This window comes from Cyprinodon tularosa, unplaced genomic scaffold (genome assembly GCF_016077235.1).
Source record: "Cyprinodon tularosa strain WSP-4 unplaced genomic scaffold, ASM1607723v1 ctg37, whole genome shotgun sequence".
In the NCBI taxonomy this organism is placed as follows: domain Eukaryota; kingdom Metazoa; phylum Chordata; class Actinopteri; order Cyprinodontiformes; family Cyprinodontidae; genus Cyprinodon; species Cyprinodon tularosa.
Window position 1 is genome coordinate 3314929 of NW_024039085.1, and position 25710 is coordinate 3340638.

Consider the following 25710-nt stretch of genomic DNA (forward strand, 5'->3'; position numbering starts at 1 on the left):
GGTAAGGAATCTGGACATCCTTTCTATGTCATGTCGATTTCAGTTTTATGTACAGTATTAACAAGAAGTTGAATTTCAATGTAAGGATGATATAAGAGCAACTATCAGAATCTGTCTGTTTTTGTTTGACTAGAGCATATTCAGGTATTTTTTTAATTCAACACTAGATAGCAAAGAGTTTTCATGATCAGTGTACTGTAGGATTTACAAACATACATGTAAAGACATCTCCCCAGCTCAGAATAGCCTCAGTATCTTTATCTCGTTCCAACTGGAAATTAAAATCATGCCTCATTTCCTGCTCTATGAAAAATTATAATCTGCCTTTTAGATTATTAACAACAATGAGTTATCTCAAATGGCTAAAAAAATGCTGAGATTCTGAGAAAAAAAGTCAGAATTCTAAGAAAAAAAAAATCTGAATTCTGAGAAAAGTCAGAATTATGAGATTGAATTCAGAATTCTAAGATAAAAGTCAGAATTCTGAGAAAAAAGTCATGATTCTGAAATTAAAGTCAGAATTCTTAGAAAAGTCAGAATAAAAAAAAAAATAAAATTCTGAGATTAAAGTCAGAATTCTAAGAAAAAAGTCAGAATTCTTAAATTAAAGTCAGAATTCTGAGATCCATCGGGTCTCAGAATTCCACTGGTAAAATTTTTACCAGCAGGTGGAGCATTGCGCTCAGCTCCAAACTGACACCAAATATTCCATACGCCACAGCTCTTGAACTGTTATAGCTAGAGGTCTGAAATTTTCTGCATTTGTGGTTGACATGATGTAGAACAAAAAATATACAATAAAACATGCTTTTCTCAAGAATGTCTTTCTTACTGCTGTTCAAAAAAGACCTATCATTTCCGAGAATAAAAAAACAACAACTAGAGTCATGTTTGAACTGATGCAGGCTGGTCTGTGTTCTAGTCACCCAATTTTAAACTACAGGGTGTTAGCTTTCAAATAATGTATTGCACATGTAATTTGGGCTTACAGTTCCTAAGTTATTTGCTTTCCATTTGGGTGTGCAAAATAGGTGAGGATTACCCAAAATAAGGTGGATGTTAAGAGGTTAAAGTCGGTGTATTAAACTGAAATAATATTTGAAAATCAGTAAACTTTTTTTTTTTTTTTTCAGTGGCCCTAATCCTCTTCCGTACAGAGGTGATATTTTTTGGTGAAAATTTTTTTAAAACTGGCCAGACAGGAATTTTACAAAAACTGTTCTTCCAAAAAGGCAATTGCAAAAAACACAACTTGAAAAAGTGTAAGCAAGAAAGATTGCTAACCAACCTGACTCGGTCACTGCAGTTCTGGTAAGGGGAATGTACTCAAACACCATCAAATAATTGTGGGGTTCTTTTAGAAGAATGTTTAAAATGTTTGAACCAAGCCAAAAAATTTTGTAATTTTATTGTCTCTGTAAATTGCCTTCAAATGACGTGTTGTGGATTGGCACTGAATCAATGAAGTGAACTAAATTGAACTCTACCAATAACTATGAAAAAAAAAAAAAAAGTCTCTTGCTTATTATTGTTCACATAATATGTCTAGTCTGAGTTAATATCTGTGATATGTGATGTTTGTTTATGCATGACGTATTTAAATATTGGGTTTCAAATGTACCTACCTTAAAGTTTGTTGGGCAGGGAATACGGCAGGTGTATTCAAAGCCTTGAGGAAGATCGAAACACTGAGTTGGTGATGGACAACTAGAGTCTGGCAAGGTACATGCATCTATGTCAATTTCACAATTACGTCCTTGAAAACCTGCAAAATCAAGAAAAAAACAACAACAAAAAAACGACAACATCTTATTGCAGGCAACACATTTAAGTTAAAATATATTGGAAATCATTACTAGCAACCCATCCTTAATTCATGCTGATGCACCAGGCCTACTTTTCTATCTTATTTAAACAACAAGGCTAAACATGGTGCAACTGAGGAGGGTTGGCCCCATTTTAACTGAATTTTAACGTCATTCAGTTTATCTCCCAATAGACCTTTTTCACGACAACCGGAAGCTGCGTCTGAAAGGGCTGGAGCACTTCCTGTTTTACTCTGAAAAATGTCTCTCCTCCGGTGCTTTTCGTCATCCTTACTTAGTTTGCCAACACTTTCTTTGGCGGATGCGGAGGAAATCGCTTCGGCGAATTCCCCCACCAACAAATCTGTGAAAGGATACAAGTTCTTCCACGAAGAATATATCCACAGCTATCAAGGTAAGAAAAGACGTAGCTTAGCGAGCTAACCGCTAGCTGCAAGATATGAGCTACACAAACATCGTAATGAAGCCTAACTTAGTATCTAAATTATGTGGAATATTGGAGACGGACAGTATTTTGACATTCTGAAATTTGTTTGCCACTACAGTTTGTGAAAAACAGCATGCTAGAATGTTATGTTAGTTCTGAGATTCTAGATGATGCTTGATGTTGAAACTATGCTTTACTTCTGCATGCCTGTAGTGTCAAATATTGTCGAGGGACAGGTAGTTGTCAGAGCTAGATGCTTCAGATCCATGAAGAAAAATGAGGAACCGCACAAGCTGCAGGTTTGAAACAGTCAGAAAGCCGGTTGGCTCTTGTTCGTTGGCTGAAGAACTTTCACGTACGACTTCTGGACTACTTAGAGCTTATTCTAACATTTTCCTGTTCAGTTGTTACTATTTGTTTTATGTTTCTGTTGCGGTTGCAACATAATCTGTGGGAATGCATGATAGGACAGATATGGCTGTTTTCTTGCCCCACATGAACAACCAGGTACAGAACAAAAACCACTGCGCCGAGACTGAGCCATTTTCTTAGACTTTTATGCTAACGCTCTAGCCACCGGAAGTTGTCAAACCCCACATCCGCTTTAAAACCCGGAAGTGTGAAAAAGGTCTATTACATATTAACATACTGATTTGTGCATTGTTTTTTTTCACTTTTAATCCTTTTTTTCTCAGTTGGGCAGGGAGTAGGGCAGGTGTCAATTTCGTTTTGAAGGTATATTTTCTTTTGTGGTACCAAAGTGAGGTATCATATTCTAGCCCAATTCATAAAGTGAGACAGTGAAAGAGATGTACCAAAATAACAAGTACTGGGTTCTGGATGTTTTCTTGCTGCATGACCTGCTTTTATAGTTTTACTTCAGAAACAGATGTTCTGACATTTGTCTAAAGAAATTGCTATTGCCCTTAATATTTTATTTTTTCATTAATTATGTAACCCCATCCTCATCAGATGCAACATAACAATCTCGACCTATGCCATTTTCATCACTGTGTTACAAGGAAGATTAAAGTTTTTAATTTCCTTTTTTTAAATCAAACAAAAATGTTTTTCTAATAATTTCTCCTGTAAAACTGTCGTCAGACATCTGGTTTATTAAAATCTCTGAAAAAGGTTTCTTATTTATGTTTATACTACCCTAAAAACCAAACAGTTGTTATATGTAAATCACTAAGTCTAAGGAAAATCATCTGAAGGTTAGTAATGCTCAAGGAAGGGATAAGGCAAGATTCTAATTATGTGGACATTGGCTAAAATAATAATAAGGCAATCACACAAAGGTTTTTTTAAGTAAATTTCTGAATACTTATCTCTTTTTTTTCTTTTTGGTGTAATTAAGAATTTAATTTTCTGAAATAAATTCCTCAGATTGAATTCAGTGACAAGCCATAATCATCCAAATGAACAGAAATATCTCAGTTTTTGTTATCTTTGAAAATATCTTACATATTGCTTCCTTTGTAAGTAAATCTAAAAAATTTTATATTAGCTAATAGCTACAATAATAATAGCTACAATATTGTGAATATGTGCAATGAGTAAAATTAGGTAATGGAGCCAAGCGAGTCAGCATTTCCCCCTGCAGAGGTGTGAAATAAAAGAGAAAAAGTCCAAGAATGAGTATGAAAAAAAAAAAACATATATATATATATATATATGTATTTATATATACATATATATAAACAGTGATGGGAGTAACGCTGTTACCTTTTTTTAGTAACGAGTAATCTAACTAATTACTTTGACTGTAACTATAACGCAGTTACCATTGCTGACACCTCGTTACTGGACGTTACTCAGGTCGAACAATGAACCTTTTTTCATGATTGGACTCGTGCGCGCCTTTTCATGAGAGAGGGGAGGATGAGATTGGCTGATGTATAGTAAGTTTCCATCTGTCAGTTGGGTAGGTGGATGTTTCCGCTGGCGGGTGTTAACGTACAGCACACACAGAGAGATGGAAAGTGAAGAGGACTCTAGCAGTAAAGTAGCGTTTTCCACATTGAAATACCGGTGTTACGTCGAGCTGCGTTTCCCCATCAGATACGGTTTCCCCTGCATCTCCGCATAGCGCAGGCGGCACGATTCACCGCGAAAGCGACAGGAAACGTGCATACTCGCTAAAGGCGCGTAACAGCCGCCCTGTGCTCGCGTCACAGGGGAACTATGGAGAGCGTGAACGATGAAGTGTTAGCCTATATGGAGAAAGGGAGAAATCTGGATGGATGGATGGATGGATGGATGGATGGATGGATGGATGGATGGATGGATGGATGGATGGATGGATAGATGGATAGATGGATAGATGGATAGATAGATAGATAGATAGATAGATAGATGTAATGCAGCCTGAAGATATTTACACCGCATCAGATACCGTTCCCCCCATGTAAAACAGGGGGAACGCTATCTGACGGGGGTTTATACACCCTGATGTCATTTACGTTGAGTTGCACTAAATGCAAAACTCTCTGCAGGTCCTTGTCTTTGTCGTCCACTCTATTCAGCTGGCTTTTGAAACACACGGCCAGAAGGTGGGGGCCGGATGGTGAGGGTTACGGGGGCGAGAAACGCAAAAGTAACGCAAAAGTTACTTTTACTAGTAACTAGCAACTTTTATTGCAGAGTAACTCAGATACTAACTCAGTTACTTTTTGGGAGAAGTAACTAGTAAGTATAACTAATTACTTTTTCAAAGTAACGTGCCCAACACTGTATATAAACAGATAAGGTAAGAGTACTGCGAGGAATAAAATATTAACCTTGGAGTTCAATGAAGTGAGAGCTAAAACCACAGAAAGTGGTGTTGTGCCATATGCCATGATCATGTTTTTTGGACATTGGGAACCAGTGTCCATGTTTCATCTTGACATGATGACTAGAGAAGAGAATGAAAGTTTGGTAAATAACCAGCTATAAGAGCTTTCCTATCCGCCCTTTTTAGCCAACTCCTCCACAGGACCTCCCACAGAGGTGACTTGCCAGCCCCCTCTCTGTGAATACAGGAAAACCAGCAGAGCACACAGGATTCCTTCTCTTTGCCTCATCTCCCTTGCCCAAAAAGACCCTTATCTCTAGCCAGAATCACAGTTTATCACATACTGTTTCACATGAATATCACATGAATTTAAATATGAGTAGGTTGGGCTTTGACCCTGCTCACTATTAAAATGTTTACAACTCCCCTTAAATTGCATATAATATAATAATACTCCAGTAAAACTGACACAGAAGTTTTTATAATAAGAGAAGTAAAATATTACTAATCAGATCAATACCTGTTTCAATAAAAAAAAATTGTATATTACTTTACTACATGAATAGTAATGTATGATGAAATCATTATTAGAGTCATTAAAAAAATCAACAGAGCAAAACACTATGACTATATGTGTTTAATGAAATGTATGTTTGTGTTAAAAAGAAAGGTGGAGTTCAATTAGAGGTCACTCATTATGTTATATTCAAACAGAATGTCCCTTTCTTTTGAAAGTGGCAGCAAACCTAAGCCCCACCACCTACTGTACATGCTTATTTTAGAGCCGTCTGCTATAAAACATGAGTGAAATGTGTCATTCCAGAACCATTCAAAAAAGAGAAGAAAATTGTAACATGTCTTTCTCAAATGGTATTAAATAGAAACCACCCAAAACAATTATGTGGTAGACTATGATCAGCAATCATTTGAACTGAATAAGAATGATTTAAATGGTAGGAATCCTTCTTGGTAATTAAAGAAGGCCTTTCATTTCCTTGTATTACTGTAGGACATATAAGATTCCAAGACTCTCCATCAAAGTTTTATATTTGGAATAAATAAAAACCAATATCTATTTGGAAAGAGAGTGAAGAATCTGACCAATGACCATTGAAGATTTAATTAATTAACACGTGGATAAGATACTTTCTCATATTGTGAAATTAGACAAATCCATCTTATACCAGCATTCATGAATCAGTTTCAATACAAGCCAATAATTCATAATATCTTTTGCACAATAAAGCAGAATCTTAGTTATAGACCACATTGGTTTCAGTAAAATGAAAATCTGGGGGTTAAATAAAACATATAGTTTAGTAAATAACTGTCTAATAGAAGGTTCTAAATCAAGCAAAAATTATTTTCTATAGTTGAAGCCCTGTCTATTGTTTTTAAAATCAGTGTTACCAGAAATGTATTACAACTAGTGCTGTCAATCGATAAAAATTTTTTAAACGCGATTAATCGCATCAATGCCTAAGTTAACTCGTGATTAATCGCATTTTAATCGCACATTTTTTTTCTGATTGAAAATCATTTAAATACTCTCGATGACATACAAAAAAATACATACAGGCTAGGTTTGTGCCAATGTTCTTTTTTTTAATGAAAAGAGGTCACAGATACTGATTCATGCCATAGAAACATATGGCAAGAAGATGGGGAGGCATGTAGCAAAAAATAACAAATATGTAGCCGAAAAAAAAGGCCCTGAAAACAGGCTGATGTAAAAGACAGTCTTTACAGTTAATACAGTCTTTTGAACAAAGACAAGCATTTTACCCTACTTCTATAAAATGTAGTAGAGTTAACAATAGATGTTAATTAACCAAGATAATAATGAACAATTTTCAATCAATACATCAAAATCAATAGACCGACATCACTAGATGGAGGTAGTCTATGCTCTAGAAAGTTACTTTTCAGCCTCTTAACCAAAAAATGAGAGCACACACACTCACACACACACACACACACACACGCACACACACACACACACACACACACACACACACGATACTGACCTGTGGCGTACACAGACAGCAAGAGTGCCGTAGCAGATTCCATTTCACCTCAGTAATGTTGGGAGCTGGAGAAATTCCACCTTTCTCCAGCAGAGTCCGCCGTGGATCCTCTGAGGGAGCCTCCTGCACAGCTGCAGCTCGTCAAGATCATCAGAGGATCCACTACTTAAGCTGTCATCAGACCTTGCCTCAACGCCGCAGTGTTGTTCCAGTTGGAAAACTGTGCCTCCTCTGTGAAAGCTCAGGAAGAGCTAACCTGCCGAGCCGACCCTCAGAGCCAAACCTGAAGATTCACAGAGAACCTCCAAGCAGCTCTGGACTAGAGCTGGAAAACCCAAAGCCAAGGTCTGTTCAAATTAGACGTGAGACACTGAAGCAGCAAACGGACTCTGCTGATGAACTCCTCTCCAGAACCAACAGTGACTCTCCCAAAGCTAACCTCAAGAACCCTCAAGGTACAATCAGTAATCTTCAGGAAACCAAACCTCTGTTGGCAACGCTAACTGAACTGTCTCTCACGCAGACTCCGGTGAACCAGAACCCAGGCCCCGAACCTGAACCAGTATATTCTGTGTGCTTGTCCTTAAATAAACTGTTAAACTTTCATCCTTGTGTCCGTCAGTGGTGTTCTGCATTCTTGGGTCGCTTTTAGTGAACCCATCATGACAGAACACTGCGGCCAAACTCAAGGCCCAGCAGAACATCTCCGTCAACTATTGGAGGAGCGGGATGCCCAAATCCACAGACAAGTTCAAGCTCTGAGTGAGTTAAACTCCCGCATAGAATTCCAAGATCATGTTGTCCGAAACTTCACCAGTCGTTTGAACAATGCTAATGCTACACCAGTACCACAACCATTTCCGGGTCCAGTTCCACCTCCGAGGTCACCAGCAGTGACGTCATCTGAGTTCCGTCCTAGTCTTCCAGAATAATTTTCTGGTAACATGAAAGATTGCAAAGGATTTTTATTTCAGTGTCGTTTGATTTTTATGAACTCTCCTGGGAGCTTTTCCACGGATCACAAGAAGATAACTTTCATTCTCTCGCAGTTAACAGGAAGAGCCTTAGAATGGGCTCAGGCAAGATTTGCCGCTGACGATAGCTTAAACTGTTACTACTCTGATTTCATTTCTGAATTTACCCAGGTATTCAACCAAGAAACTGACCAAACTATTGATTCAAGAGCTCTTTTTAACCTTAAACAGGGAAACTCTTCGGTGGCTGAATTTTCCATTAACTTCCGGGTTAAAGCGGCAGCTTCCGGTTGGAACCAAAACGCCTTAAAAGGAGCCTTTTTCATGGCATTAAACGAGCACATTAAAGATGAGCTCGCAACCCTCGACGAACCTGCTACCCTCGAAGATTTAATTCGCCTCTCCATTAGATTGGATAATAGAATCCGTGCCCGAAACAGTTCAAAGAAGCAGGGTACACTTTCTTCTGCCTCACATAACGTGACTGTTTGTTCTCCCTCTACAGAGCAGCTGCCCATTCAGAGACTTAAGTCCCAGACTCTACCGTTGCCTGTTCAGGCCTCTCATTCCGGCGAAAGGGATGTCGAACCCATGCGGGTGGGACACACCAGGCTCACTCCAGAGGAGAGACAAAGGCGATTTCTAAGCAAACTATGTATCTACTGTGGTGTGAGTGGACACTTCATTGTTTCCTGCCCGGCTAAATCAAAAGCCTGGGCCCGCCAGAGGATCTGAGGAGTCTGGCGGGCCAAATAAACACTAAGAAATCTCCTCGACTGTTGCTGCCTGCCACGCTTTTCTGTGCTAATCAAAGCCTCTCTTTCTCTGCCTTCATCGACTCAGGCTGTGAACGTAACCTAATCGATTCAAACCTCGTCCAGCAACTCCAAATTGAAACCATTCCGCTGACTCAGCCTCTCAGTGTATTCGCTATTGACGGAAAAAGACTCCATCAAGTTACCCACCAAACTCAGCCCCTCGAGCTACTTCTGTCAGGTAACCACCGAGAGACAATAACATTTTTTGTTTTTCCCTCTGCATGTTCCCCGCTGGTGCTCGGTTTCGAATGGTTGGAGAAGCATAATCCTCACATTAACTGGACTGAACGTCACCTGGAATCATGGTCCATCTCATGCCACGAGACATGCCTTCGTTCTGCTGCCCCCTTGGTGGGGTCTCCTAGAGGTGGGGGGGAGATGGACTCTCCTGACCTTTCTTCAGTTCCTTCTGAGTACCATGACCTAGCCCCTGTCTTCAGTAAGGTCAGTGCGACGTCCCTACCTCCACACAGACCATACGATTGCGCCATCGAACTTTTACCTGGTGCTCCTCTACCTAGCAGCAGACTGTATAATATTTCCAAGCCCGAGAGAGAAACAATGGAAAAATACATCAACGAGTCATTAGCTGCTGGAATAATTCGCCCATCATCCTCTCCGTTGGGCGCCGGGTTCTTCTTCGTAGGGAAGAAGGATGGTTCCCTAAGACCATGTATTGACTATCGAGGTTTGAACCAGATTACTATTAAAAACAAATACCCACTGCCTCTCCTTGCCTCTGCTTTTGAACCCGTACAGGGAGCAACTGTGTTTTCTAAACTGGATCTACGAAACGCTTATCATCTCCTTAGGATCCGTGAAGGCGACGAATGAAAAACTGCCTTCAAAACACCCTTGGGCCAATTCGAATATCTAGTCATGCCCTTTGGGCTAACTAACGCTCCAGCCTGCTTCCAGGCCCTCGTAAATGATGTTCTAAGAGACTTTCTCAATGTGTTTGTTTTCGTGTACATTGACGACATACTCATCTACTCCAAAAACCTTGATGAACACAAGAAACATGTCCGCCTTGTCTTACAGAGACTGCTGGAAAACAAGCTGTTTGTGAAAGCCGAGAAGTGCGAATTTCATCAACCTTCAGTCACCTTTTTGGGGTTTGTGCTCGAGGGCGGCCAGGTAAAACCTTCTGAGGACAAAATTAAGGCAGTTTTAGACTGGCCAGTTCCAGAGAACCGCAAACAGCTACAAAGGTTTTTGGGTTTTGCTAACTTCTATCGTCGGTTTATCAGAAACTACAGCCAGACAGCCCTTCCATTAACTTCTCTGACCTCTGTCAAACGCAGTTTTCAGTGGACTCCCGAGGCTCAAGCAGCGTTTGAAAAACTAAAATCATTGTTTTCCAGAGTACCAGTCCTTATTCAACCTGATCCGGCTAAGCAGTTTATCCTTGAGGTGGATGCTTCAGATTCCGGTGTTGGAGCAGTCCTATCCCAGAGACTCGACTCTGATCAAAAAATACACCCTTGTGCTTTCTTCTCCCGTAGACTTTCTTCTGCAGAGCAAAATTATGATGTGGGTGACCGGGAGCTTCTGGCCATAAAACTGGCGTTGGAGGAATGGAGGCATTGGCTGGAGGGAGCTGAGCACCTGGTTCTTGTATGGACAGACCACAAGAACCTGGCTTACATCCGGTCAACCAAACAAGCTAATCCCCGCCAATCCAGGTGGTCAATCTTCTTTTCTCGGTTCAATCTCATCATCTCCTACAGACCCGGATCCAAGAACGTGAAGCCCGATTCTCTCTCTCGTCTCTACTCCGTCGATCATTCCGAGACACCTGAACCTGTTCTTCCGGCTTCCTGTACAGTGGGAGTGGTCAACTGGGAAATAACTGACCTCATCAACTCAGCCCTGGCCACTGAACCCGATCCAGGTAACGGTCCTTCTAACCGAACCTATGTTCCATCTTCCGTCAGGTCCCGTCTCATCCAGTGGATGCATGCCGCCAAATTCTCTGCTCACCCAGGAGTCAGTAGGACTGTAGCTCTCATCTCCAGACGCTTCTGGTGGCCCACTCTCCACAGGGACGTTAAGGAGTATGTGTTGGCTTGCCCCACATGTGCCCGTAACAAAGCCTCACACCAACCTCCTTCTGGCCTGCTTCAACCACTTCCTGTTCCCTCGCGTCCTTGGTCCCATATCGCCATTGATTTCGTCACCGGTCTCCCTGTCTCTCGAGGTATGTCCACCATATTCACTATTGTTGACCGTTTCTCGAAGTCTTGCCATCTAATTCCCCTCAGAAAACTTCCCACGGCCTTCCAGACAGCCCAGCTTCTCATCAAACATGTTTTCCGGTTACACGGTATTCCCCAAGAGATCCTCTCGGACAGAGGTCCACAGTTCATCTCCCAGGTCTGGAAGGCTTTCTGTTCCGCTCTCGGCTGCAAACCCTCTCTCACCTCTGGTTATCACCCCCAATCGAATGGTCAGACCGAGCGTATGAATCAGCAATTGGAATCCACCCTTCGCTGCCTCACGTCAAACAACCCCGTGGACTGGAGCCAATTTCTTCCCTGGATAGAATACGCTCATAACTCCCTCAAATCTGCATCTACTGGACAGTCCCCTTTTCAGGTCATTCTCGGCTATCAACCACCCCTTTTTCCCGCTGACGAGAGAGAGATTTCGGTGCAGTCCGTCAACCAACACATCCGCCGTTGTCAAAAGATCTGGAGGGAAACCATCGCCACACTCAACCGGTCATCTGAGTCAACAAAACGCTTCGCCGACGCCAGTAGACGTCCCGCCCCCGAGTACACCGAGGGCCAGGAGGTATGGCTGTCCACTCGAGACATCCCCCTCAAGGGGATGTCTCGAAAACTCTCCCCTAGATTCATCGGACCCTACAGGATCACTCGAGTCATCAACCCCTCAGCCATCCGTCTTCATCTACCTCAGTCCCTCCGAATCCACCCTACCTTCCACGTGTCTCAGATCAAGCCTGTCTCCTCGAGCCCTCTGTGCCCACCGTCCGACTCCCCACCACCCGCCCTGGAGGTCGATGGTCATCCGGCCTTCACGGTTCGCCGCATCGTGGACTCCCGTCGACGAGGTCGCGGTTGGCAGTACCTCGTCGACTGGGAGGGCTACTGACCGGAGGATCGCCAGTGGGTTCCAGGCTCGTACATCCTCGATCCAGCCCTTATCGAGGAGTACGAGCGTTCCTGCCCATCAACCTCTTCCGGACCGCCAAGGGGCGGTCGTTGAGGGGGGGGTACTGTTGGGAGCTGGAGAAATTCCACCTTTCTCCAGCAGAGTCCGCCGTGGATCCTCTGAGGGAGCTCGTCAAGATCATCAGAGGATCCACTACTTAAGCTGTCTTCAGACCTTGCCTCAACGCCGCAGTGTTGTTCCAGTTGGAAACCTGTGCCTCCTCTGTGAAAGCTCAGGAAGAGCTAACCTGCCGAGCCGACCCTCAGAGCCAAACCTGAAGATTCACAGAGAACCTCCAAGCAGCTCTGGACTAGAGCTGGAAAACCCAAAGCCAAGGTCTGTTCAAATTAGACGTGAGACGCTGAAGCAGCAAACGGACTCTGCTGATGAACTCCTCTCCAGAACCAACAGTGACTCTCCCAAAGCTAACCTCAAGAACCCTCAAGGTACAATCAGTAATCTTCAGGAAACCAAACCTCTGTTGGCAACGCTAACTGAACTGTCTCTCACGCAGACTCAGGTGAACCAGAACCCAGGCCCCGAACCTGAACCAGTATATTCTGTGTGCTTGTCCTTAAATAAACTGTTAAACTTTCATCCTTGTGTCCGTCAGTGGTGTTCTGCATTCTTGGGTCGCTTTTAGTGAACCCATCATGACAAGTAATCTGTTTTCTCAGCGTATTTCAGGTTGCTACTAGTTACCAGACACTCAACTTGTTTGTTGGTGGTGGGGTTAAAGAAAAGGCACTAGCGTCACCCAGTGTATGAGCGTTTTTTTTCCTTGAGGAGCTCCGCTCTCGAAGCCTATGAGAAATGCATAGACTGGGGGGAAATAGCCCCACCTTCTCGCAGGCTGCAGCGGGATGTACTTGGAAAATTGTACCATAAAACCACATAGCGTTAATCTCACGTTAAAAAAATTATCGCCGTTAAATTGGCCTCGCGTTAACGCGATAATAACACGATAATTTTGACAGCACTAATTACAACATAATTTTAGTCTCTTTTTCCCCCAAAAACTTTACACAAGATGAAGCAACAGTGACATTAAAACCTTTATTGCATAAAATTCCAATAAAACATTGAAGATTTTTACTGGAATTTCAATTTAAGTTCTTAATTGTACAAAATTCAAAAGGTATTAATACTGTTTGTTTTCATTTTTAGACCGAACCAAAATTCTTTGCTGGTTATTAATCCATAGCGACATGGCCTAAAGGGCCCTGGATAAGGATCTACGACCAAATTAACAGCAGACATGTTTAAAAGCTCCACTAATATGGGAGCTGTCAGAGCTAATATAAGCTGAATGTTACTGCAACACTCTTAATTTGGAGATGGCTCAGCATACCTGTAGGGCACTGGCAGATATAGTCTCCAAGCAAATCAGAGCATGTGCCATTGTGCTGACATGGGCTGGAATCACACTCGCTGATCTCAGTTTCACATGTTGTTCCTGGAAAAAGAAGTTAAAGCATTATGCAATCAGTAATATACATATAAAATTTACTAGTGTTCACAAAGTGGAAACATTGCTCTTTATATTGCCTAAATAAAAGAAGAAAGAAGCTCCTCTCCCAAATAATTGTTTAGCTAGACCCACAAGTGAAAACCTGAAAATAATGGCTGTAAGAAAATCTAAGATTAATCCTGGAATAAATAATTAAGGAATGTAGAATGATTGTACTAATACTTTATTTTTAATTGGCCCTTTGGAGCAAATGGCCATAACCTTAATATTTAGATGAAGATTGTAGTAAACCAAACATGCTGAGGATGAAGACTGCTTGACAGAGATATGTGATAGATGCCCAGTGTTCCGAGCAGATGCTTGGTCATAACCTTTGGTTGGCAGAACTTTATACACCAATTATTTGTTTAGACTACACTGATGGTAACCTAGCTCTACTGACACAAACTGTGATATGTTCTAGAGTAGGGGAGATCAAGGATGATTGCGTGATGGGAAAGAGCTGAAAAAGCAGCAGTTCCAACAGTTAGGCAACAGATAGCAGAGAAGTCACATGATCATCTTAGCATTTAGCCATTTGGCCCCTACGCTTGCAAGGTGAATCTGAAGACTAAAAGCTGTTATGTTCAAATTTTTGTGAGAAAAGGTGATTCAAAGGATTTTTTTTTTATTTGACCCGTACTTGTACTCATCCTCTTCTACTTATCGAGGACCAGGTCGTGGAGGAAGTAGTCTAAACGGAAACTCCCAGAGATCCCTCTACTTCTCCAGTCTGCCAAGGCCTTCAGAATCAGAATTGCTGGCTGATCTTACCTTAACAGTATTAGTGAGGAAAGTTTTCTTCAACCAATCAGACTTTAGATTTGCTCCAATGGTTCAGCTAGTGGGCCCACCCCAATGTCAGACTTTTCTGTCCCCTGATTAGAGCAAAATGTTTACTGACCTCAATGGTTGATACTAAATGAAGATACTAGGACTTCCTGCATAAAGACAGAAGGATGGATTTTGTTTACAGATAATCAGCATCTCTAGTGAGTGTGATATATTTTTTTCATTCTTTATGTGCTATTTTATCTGGTAACTAGATCCATATTGAATATGAATGTTTGCTGCTGATGTAAATGTGGCAGAGCGATGGTTATAGAGTAGAGGACTGCGGTTGTCTTAATTGGCTTCTTGCTTAAATGATCTGTGTATTTACCCTCACACTAATCTTCTTCGCGGTTATATCTGTGTTTGTTACATTTCATATTTGTATACTATTCCTAAGGGGCGGACCTGTTCTTCCAATTAAATTTGCATGTTTTCAAAGCCAACACAAGGCTTTTTTGGGGCTCCTGTATAAAACTTGGACCTCATTCTGACATTTTTTATTCAAAAATCTTCCAGGATCGGAAGCAAAATGTCTTCAAACTTGGAAAAAAAAAGTCCAGTAGATTGTTTGTTAACTTTTTTGGAATACTATTAGGGATTTCTGTTAATAAATGGTGAAATAATCCAAGTCAACTACTGTGTAGTCTGTATAATTTTGAACTTATATATATGGTCAGTACAGTTGTGCAGTGCAAGCGCACTAACCCAAGTCAACTACTACGTAGTCTTCCATTAGCTCTCAACAGTGCAGATATTCTAAGGGAAACATATTCCAGACTTCTACATTTTTTTTTCTTTTTGAATGCTTTATTGTGCTACATACACTCTTTTTATATTGTCTGTTATACAAATATTTTTTTATCTTTAATCGCATCTTGCTTTAACCCTTTGTACTCTATATGAGCTACCGGAACCAGAATTTCCATGAAGGGATAAATAAAGATGGGGGTCTATATCCTAGTCTAAAATGCGATAGTGGTGATATTAACCCCTGGACACCCATTGTTGCAAATTGACGTCCAAGAGTAGATAAAGTTGAGGGGTACCCACTGAAGGTACTGTACCATATGCACTGTCTGCCACTATTAAGAGCCATATCTCAAAGAATCAGGAAGTCAGATATTCTGCAGCAAAAGGTGTTACCATTATCCCCCATCTCCTCTACATGCATACTTGCCGTCGATTCATGTATTTGATTGCAAATGTTGTGCACAGGGAAGTTAGGAAAATGTGTCTTTTTATTTCATTAGCTACAACTATCATCTTTTATGAGTCAAAAATGCTGTATTTGGGCAAAATAAATATAAATATATGTTCATATATTTATTAAAGTAGTGTTTTTCTTTAAAGAAAAACAGATAATAGCCATGTTATTCAATCTGACAAATCACCTCTTGGACCTTATTGTAGCTTTTCAAATGATCAATAGCAGGAGAATCTGAAACGAGGTACCATTTTCTGATGCCTGACTTTAAAAACACAGCAGTATATAGTAGGGCTGGGAGATAATTCAATAACGATATATATCGATCGATAGACGTGTGGCGCAATAGAAAAAAATAGGCTCGATAAAAGTTCGATAAAAAAACGCAGTTTTCCTTCCTTCCCATTGTAGCCTAGCATGTAGGTTTATGCTAGTCACTGCTTCCTCCCAACCAATCACAATCGCGGACCCAGGCACGTCGTCACAAAGCGCCGCCCTCTCAAACCACAACACAGAGCACATGAAGCTGTCGCAGCAAGGAGAGGCGGAGGAAATTGTTCCAAAGAAGGGTTTTTGAAGTTTGCCAGTTTGGCAGTATTTCGGTCATGGCAAGTCAGACAAAAAACAAACCACAGTCATCTGTAAAATGTGTAGGGAACCAGTGAAAACGAAGTCTGATAACACAACCAACTTTTTTTTTTTTTATCATCTCAGCCGCTCACAGCCGCAGGAGTACGAGCTGTGTAATCCCCGACGCGGCTCTCCTCCGAGGAATCTTCGGGAATTTCGGGAAAATATATATATAAAGTTCTGGGCAGTTTCCCACGTAGTTCTAACAATTGACAGAAAGATGCTGAGGGGCCAGCAACTTTAAAGTACTAACTCAGGTTAAAGCAGGAAACTAAGTCTGTGGAAGTCTGTGTTTGTGTTCTTTATTAAAATTAAATAATTTAGCAATATCATAAAATGTCCAGGCAGAGCTGCACATAAAATCTTTTCAATAATTATCGATATCGATCAATATGCATTTTTTTTTTATCGATAAGCTTTTTTTCTATATCGCCCAGCCCTAGTATATAGTCATATTCACAAAATAAAAAATATTACCAAAAAAATGTATTTCAGAAACAATTAGAAACAATTAACTAAGCAGAACACTATATACACACACACACGCACACACACACATATATATATATATATATATATATATATATATATATACACATAAAAGTTGCTTTTACTAACAAACAGTTAATTAAGAAGCATATTGTAATTTATTGAAAATGAATGTAGTTTTTTGTTATTCAAATAAGGATCTTTCTCATAGCCTAACTTTAGCCACAATCATCCTGCCAAATGACAAATACTTTAACAGAAAGGTTGCTGCAGTCCCGTTTGTCCATCTATCTCATAGTACCCACTCTGCCAATTTTTCTCCAGAGATATCCAGAGATAGCTTTGAGTGCAGGAAAGATGAACAGAGATCAGCTGAAACTTTTGTCGTTACATTTCAGACTATTAAAAAAAAGCAATTGATTTATAAAGGAGAAGGGAGATAAACATTCAATTAACTTGAACTATGTTAAATGACATTACAGGCAATATAGTGAGTCATGAAATCTTAGACGCTACAAACATTGGCCTAGCATTTTAGTAAATATGTTATATAGAGAGGGAGGAGCAGGATTATAGTTTCTTGTAATTAAGATATATCATTAAAAAGAAAAATCTCCCAGACATTCTCCTTTTGTGACTGAAATTTGAACAACAAAAATATGACTTAGTGCCCTTGATGTCATCCTTGGGTGAACTATACTGCACTTTTTAAGCTAAACACAGTCCTGGTTTTACAGCTAAGAAAATATCAGAATGGGACAGTTTTTTTTGTTTGTTTGTTTGTTTGTTTTTTATTTATTTATTTTTTTTTATCAGAAAAGCATTGATCATCATGACAGGGAAATTCCCTAAAAAAAATTACATGTTTTGAAAACCTTATTAGAAAGACTACTGTATGACTCTGAGGAAGCTGAAAATGACCATCCCAGCAGTAATTAATTATGGTTTTATAAAGAAAATCAAAATATATTTGCCCATAATATCAACAGTTGGCTATATAAAATGTCCGATCTCGTTAGTTAATTCTATATAAATCACATGAAGACAGCAAAGAACAGCGACAAAAAATGTCATATCTATTTTGTATGGACTAATAAACCTATGGATGCTACCTAAATCAACCATCTTATCCAGTCTACATCTACAGTCGCTGGAACCTCAGTTAAAGCCAAAATTTTTTCATTTTTAAAATGAGTTACACATTTCAAATATTTTCATCAGCCTGACTTTAAGTTAGCTTTTTGCAGTGCACATATTTAGTTAACTTTACTTGTCAGGTTGTTAGATTTTCGTTAATATGCAATTCATTAATTTATTATTATTATTAATTTTTTTCTTTTAGGTGCCAGTTTCCTTTGGATCTACTGCTGGAGAGCTGCAATTTGCTCCAGCTTTCCTCTCAATTGATCGTTGCAGGCTAATCAGCAGGTTACACCATTTGTAATGGAAGGGAAAAATGTTTATCATTTGTTTAGATATTTTTAATTTGGGCAGTTTTGTTAATTTGTTAAATTTAAAAAGTACTCAGTGTCTGGCCAGTATTTATCTGTTTAATTAAGTTTATTTGTTTGTTGGTTTGACAGTCAGTTATCCCCTTGTGTGTCAACAGTAGTCTGATCAGTCACTATTTAAGTTTCCCTCATGTCTTGTGGTCAGTTTGTGCTTTATTTGTTCTTTATGTTAGTACCTGAATTGAAGTCTGTTTTGTTGACCTCTGTTTCTGGGCCCAGGTTTTCGTTTTTTGAACGCTTTTTTGAAATAAATTAAGACCTTTCATGAAAATGTTCCGTGTTCTTCTGGCTGGTTTGTGGAAATCCCTCACAAGGACTAAAATATTGAGATTAAAAAAGTGGAATGCAAGAAACTGTTGCATTGTATATGGTATATGTGAGCTATAATAAATGCCTAATAAGCAAATACTCCCCTCCATAATGAACATTACCCACTTTTGTAGTGGCTCAGTAAATCAAAATAGTATGTAGTCATTTTGATGGCAAAGGGTTGATTGGATAGGTCTTCCAATCTATCAGATATCTGGTGTTAATTTTTTCTTGTAAAATGAAATGCACTTAACTGTATATATACAACATGCAACAAAAAACTATGGAACTGATTAATGTGTCTTGTAAATAAGAAAAAAAAGTGATATATAACAGCATAGACAAATTACATGCCATCAATTGGAAGGGAAATTGCTTCATAAAAGAGTATTGATCGCTTTATCATTGCAGGATCCAAAGCAGATTGTAAAATTGTAAATACAGATAATTCGTGTGACCAGTCATCGGGAAATTCTATCATAACTGATGGGGGTAGAGTGTTGCATACTAAACTGTATGCTCAGTAAAGAAGTACATGGAGGTGGTGGGGGTTGTTATATTAAAATGACTTTTCTAGGCTGGATGGCTTGAAAAACCACAGTTGAGATCCCAAGATGCCCAAAAAATGATGAATTCTATCAGTCACTAAAAAGTGCCATGGTACAGGAGACAATCTTCCATTACAGAAATAGCAACAGATTTCAGCTTTGGACAGAGAAGATGGAAAAAAAGCACCTTTCATGTAGTGCTATGTAAGGGCTTATGTGATTGACAGTTGAGTGTGTCAGGACTTATGGTTAGATTGTCAAGCACTACACTGGTCAAAGGCTGTGAGCAGCGATAGATGGTACAAAATGACTGACTTAAGCAATTTTTAGCTAGATTCAAAAACTGTGTAAATATAATTTCCTTGACTTATTCGAAACACTTCATGTAATATGAAGATGTTTAATACAACAAAAACAAATTATTAGGAAGGTTGTTAAAAGGCTTGATGTGGTACATGTGATACTTTTAAGTAAAGGGAAAATGTTGAACTGGGAAGCTGGCTTCTATTTGCAAGCCAGCAGAAAATAATGCAAGAGTTAACAATAATGTATGGAAAATTTGATCTACCAAATTTATGGCCATTTGTTGATGGACCGAAAAACAAAATACCCTAGGCTTGACACTAGCCTATAATAATGTGCACATAAGAAGTTGAGTTTTTCCTTTTCCCAAATAATTAAAAATGATAAAGAAAAAAACTAAAAACCCTTGTGTTCATCTTGTGAAACATGTAAGTGATAATCCTGTTTTATTGTTGCATTAATAGCAAGAACAAGAATGTTGTCAGAACTCAGAATAGATATGTATTGATATATCTAATTCTTGCATTTATTTTGCATAAATTCACTATAATTTAGAGTAATGTTTTCCCAGGGTTATTGATGGGGGATAAAAAATGTTCCTTTTTCACAGAGTGAAACTTGTTACCTCATAACTTTTTGCAACAGAGATTGCCTGCTAGAAGCAGATATATTTTTGAGGTTTCAATTATTTGATGGTTACATTTAGTTTTGTTCAGGGAAAAAGCATCTCTATGAAGGTCATATTATATATTTATGATACATAAATTAATTCTTTAGATATAAATTTGCATTCATAGGCCAACACTGATTGAAAGGATTGTTCACTTAAGCCCACACAATTTCTGCATCTAGAAAAAAAAAATAATCTGTTTGGTTTATAAATATATTTGTACAACAGAGCAGAAAGTTACTGTGTAGTTAGGGCCTTATTTGCAGGAACAAAAGCACTGCTTCAATTTGCTGCTGGAAAGAAAGCTTAGCAAAAAGCAAAACTTATAATTTATCTGTTTATTAAGGCCACCTATACTCTTAATATAGGTATCATGACTGAAAAATAACTTCATAGGTGCAAGAAACCTGGATTAGCTTTCTCATGGAGCCAAATTAGTTTCAAAAGTTCACAAAGAATACAGCAAGATTTGTATGCATAAAATAGGACCGATAAGAATACAAGATTTGAAAGCAAATTCACAAATGTGTATCCCAAAAAGCATACATTTTTACCTCAAAATTCACCAATGTATGAAAAGTTATAGAACTTAACTCTTTTCAAACAAAACAAGTTCTAACACATCAAACAGGCAAATGTACGACGGAGTATTAGGGCCACACATGAAAACAAAAAATATTTTTGCCATGACGAGATTAAACTCGACATGTCGACTTTAAAGTCGACATGTCGACATTAAACTCAACATTTTGAGAATAAAGTTGAAATGTCATGTTGAGTTTAATCTCGACGTGTCGACTTTAAACTCGCCATCTCGAGAATAAAGTTGATATATCGTGGCGACTTTAATCTCGACATTCCAAAGTTTGGAGAAAAGAGCAACCGCGCTCCACAGATGCAGTCTGCGTTTTAAGAGTGAAGGTAGTCTTTGACGTGCTGCAACTGTATAGGATTCTGTGCATGTATCCTGTGCAGCGGTTGGCTCTCTTGAACTAATTTAAACTTTATTGTCCACACGTCGAGATTAAACTCAACATGACATTTCAACTTTATTCTTGAAATGGCGAGTTTAAAGTCGACAGGGCGAGTTTAAAGTCGACATGTCGAGTTTAATCTCGTCATGGCAAAAATATTTTTTCTCTTCATGTGTGGCCCTAATACTCCGTCGTACAAATGTGAGTACTCAAAGAAAACAGTTAGCTGGCTCCCAAGTTGAATGCACACTTTGATGCTGTATAAGACAACCTTTTGTGAAGCAAGAGCAGCATAATTCTCATAAACAGAGGAGAATAATAATAATCCTAGATTTTTCTTTTAATACAGTTGCCAAACTCAGCGAGAGCCATCGCTCTGTTGAACCTTGCATTCCCCCTGCTCTTAGCAGTAATGATTTTATTTAATTCGCATAAATAAGATCATTGACACCACCCTAAATATGATTGGTTTATCTCTGGATGGGTGAGGCAGCATCCAGAACTAAGCCTTAGATCCAGTTCCAACCAGGTTATTTAAGGAAGTATTCCCTCTGATTTCTTAGACTTAGACTTTTAGACTTAGACTGTATACAAAATGAAATTTTGTTTTGTACAGCTCTCATGAAATTCTTAAAGTGCAGCAGTGATCAAATGTAAACAGTGTGGGAGATTTCCTCCTCAATTTTAGATGTGATTAATCTAGCCCTGTTACAGGGATGTGCACCTAAGGCTTTCAAGGTAGCTGTAATTAAACCTTAATTAAACAGTCTCTTGACCCAGATGACTTGGTCAACTATAGACCCGTATCCAATATTCTTTTCTCATCTAAAACTCTCGAGAAAGTAGTTTCCAAAGAAGTGGATGACCACTTACACCAAGTGGATGACCACTTACACCATACTGGACTTTTTTGAAGTTCAGGTTTTAGAGCTCATCATAGCACTGAAACAGCTCTGGTGAAAATTACTAATGATATTCTAATGGCCTCAAATAACAGACTTGTATCTGTACTTGTCCTATTAGATCTGAGTGCTGCATGTGAGACATTTGAGCATGATATTCTTTTAGAAAGACTTGAATATGTTTGTAGGAATTGATGGAACTGCACTAGGGTGGTTTAAATTTTAATTATCTGACAGATTTCAATTTGCTTATGTTAGTGATAAATCTTCCTCTTGCTCCAGGGTCACCTGTGGAGTACCGTAGGGATCAGTGCTAGGGCCAATTCTCTTTGCTATATCTAAGTCATATATGTTCAGAATTATTATTATTTTACCCATTATTATTAGGATACCCAAACTGGGTGTTTGTCAAATCAACAAGAAAATCCAAAAGACAGAACATAACGATGAGAAAAAAAAAAATTGGCATCCTGTAAATCTCTGAAAAACTCCTGAGGATTTTCTCCAAACACAAAATCCCAGTACATTTAAAACAAAAAAAAAAGACCCTTAAACAGAGACTAGTGCAAAAAATAGAAATAATTTATCCAGGGGTGATGCTGAGAAACTAGTCCATGCATTTGTTACTTCAATGCTGGACTATTATAATTCTTTACTATCAGGCAGTCCAGAATTTGTTAAAATCTTTGAGCTGATTAAAAATGTTGCAGCCAGAGTTCTGATGAAAAAGAAAAATATCATATTTTTCATGTCCTAGCTTCTCTCCATTGGCTTCCTGTTAAATCCAGAATAGAATTTAAAATCATCCTTCTGAAATATAGAGTCTTAACTGACCAAGCTCCATCTTGAGATCTGATTGTTCTTTATGTTCCTAACAGAGCACTTCACTCTCATTCTGCAGGTTTACTAGTGGTTCATAGAATTTCTAAAAGAAGAATAGGAGGCAGATCTTTTCATTATCAGGCTCCTTGCCTGTGGAACCAATAACAAGTTTTAGTCCATGAGGCAGACACCCTGTCTACTTTTAGGGCAAAGCTAAAAACTTTCATTTTTGATAAAGCCTATAGCTTGAGTGGCTCTGAGTTTGAGTGGCTCTGAGCTGCTATATGCTTAGACTGCGGGAGCACATACATGTAGGGACCCCTTTTTTCATATCTCTATTCTCCCATCCTGAAGTAATTTTTAGTTCATTCTCTAAAACCATCACCCAAGGACATCATCATCCAAGTTGTTTATTTGGTTTTGCTATGATCTAGCGGAAGATCCAATCCACTGCTCGATTGGATCTGCAGATAAAAATCAATAGGGAGCTATACTTTAATGATTGTGGGAGGATCACTGGACCTTTTTTTGTTTGGACTTTTAGACTCACTTAAACAAACTAACCTGTTGACACCTTGAACTGAAAATTTGGAGCCGAGCATAGGCGGATCTACTGGGGTGAATTCCACTGGATTGCACTTTTGAGCTGGATCTGAACAAACTTGAATGTAGTGTTATTAACAGAAATTCAGGTTTAAAGGGTGCACCCCAGAATTTAATTATAGAACCAAGTTGAAGGGTGAAATACTCACTTTAATTTTTAATTATGTTATTTTCTTCCTCTTGCTACCAACCAATGTTTTTTTTTTTTTTTCATTCATATTTTCAAATATGAAAAGCTGGCATTACTTTATATCTAATCTTGTGTCTCTGAGTCTCATTTTAAACACCTCACTTTTGCTTCAGCAGACAAACCAACCAATTTAACTAACAAATCATCACGGCCCTACCCATAATCCTTCCTGTGAGCTACAATTGCATTACCTCCTCGATAGGCGTCAAATGCTGCTAAATCCTGTTGATCATCTTTTCCATAAGGTCATGTGTGTGGAGGTAGAAAACCCTCTCAAACGTGTACTGTAGAACAGTGGGCCCCGAGGACCCGTGCTGCTCTAAATACATTTACACCTACAGACTAACTCTAAAATGTATTTCAAGTATTGAATAATATTATATCTAAACCAAAACAACACAAATCGTTATGTTACCAAATATAATAAGTTATTATTAATTGAATAAGTATGACATTTAACTATGTTAATGCCATGTAAATACATCCCTTTTTTAAATGGCAAACATGAGGGTTTTGTACTGATGTGACTCACATTCAATTGGGAAACCAAAGGGAGTCCCTTTTCTCTCTCTGACTGAGGCACTTTTGGCTGCTAACCCCCTATCAGTGCTTTTGAGGTGTTTGCAGCAGCCCTCACTGCCTGCTGAAGACAGTTAGCTCATAGAGATCGGTGCTTTCGCATTGTTAATAAAGTCTACAACAAGACAAAACAAAATTGTTCCCTCTCTGACATCAGGTACTGCTTACGACCAAGTCTGACTGCCTGTCAGGCATACACTTGCTCACTCACTGCTGACTGAAGACAGTAAACTAAGAGTTATCATTGTTTTCATACTGTTGCCAAACCCGCCAACAACAGAAAAAAGCACTAGATTCGTCACTAGTTGCTTTTTTAAAAATAAGCTACTAGAGAGGTCTGTAATCTCAAATTTTTAAGTTAGCAACAGTGTTTCTTACTGTGGGGTGATTTGCAGACGGAATGATGCATTTTAAGTTGGAGAAAAGCTGGTATACCTGATAATAACACAATTATACATGTGTTCAATGCTATTAAAAAATAACTTGGCTTTTAAGAGTGACTATCAATTTACAAGAAATATCTTCTTTTTTGTACTTGGTCCAGTAGCTCATTAGCCACTACACAAAATTAGATGATTACATTAAAATTACAAAATGTTAACTGGTTTCTTACTAAATATAATGGTTAAGAGTGTATTACTATTAGTATTCATGCAATAATTTTAGGTTCTTCTTTTTCTGGAACAATAATAAACGGTTTCATCTGCAGCTGGTAATTAATGCACACATATTTGCTTTTTTTAAGTTAGTGTACAGTATTATTACTTTTACAGCTGGAATAATTTGCATTTCAGGAAATGTTGACCCATTTGGCAATGTAAAGCTACATATTTTGTTACATATTTTTATTTGTGAATTCTTTTATAGACGTACTGCATTCAGAGCGTTTTTTTTAAGTATCAGGGGGATTATGGGGCACATTTAAAACTTCTGGGAGAACTCAGTTCTTATTTTTTATTGTTGGTTTGAATGTTAAAAACTGAATGAATTAATTAATTTAATAATTTATTAAGATTCAGAAGAAAACTGGACATGATAGAGACAAGGCTAAGATATCTCACCTGAGAAACCAGGGGGACATTTGCATATGAAGGTAGGAGGAGATATTGGCTGACTTGTGGAAATGCATGTGGCTCCATTAAGACAACTGTGTGGCTGAATCAGGCAGGCATCCCCTACATGCTGGCAAAACTCTCCAATCCATCCTGGAGTACAAAAACACTAAAGACATACTGTATGTTATCTGTATGCTGCGTGGCATGGGACAGAACACATTTGACCATTGCAAGAATACAATGATATTTCTGCATGTATTAGAGTAATATTCATCTATATTTTAGCACATTACATGTGAAATAATGACCTCTAAGGGTAAAGATATTAAACTTAATTTTCAATTATCTGAGCTTTCTTATATCTCTAAAATAAATGTAAGAAAAAATGTCTCACAAATAAAAAGCTCACTTCACTATAATTAATGAAAACCAAACATTCTTACATATGTTGATTGATACCCCCCCATTTATATATTGAATCTGCTTATTGCCCCAAAGTTAGTAACAATATTTTAACTTGATATAATAAATCCCAAGCATTGTATAAAA

The 25710-nt window shown here is 38.7% G+C and overlaps 1 protein-coding gene across 1 annotated transcript in view; it reads right to left on the minus strand.

Annotated features, from left to right (window-relative positions):
• eys (eyes shut homolog) overlaps positions 1-25710 on the minus strand; it is a 248419-nt gene that overhangs the window by 189455 nt on the left and 33254 nt on the right. Inside the window, exons 7-9 of the mRNA XM_038296242.1 lie at positions 25168-25327; positions 13380-13484; positions 1626-1765 (exon numbers count right to left, since the gene is read on the minus strand). Of these exons, the coding sequence (XP_038152170.1) occupies positions 1626-1765; positions 13380-13484; positions 25168-25327 (405 nt within the window). The remainder of the gene's footprint in view (positions 1-1625; positions 1766-13379; positions 13485-25167; positions 25328-25710) is intronic.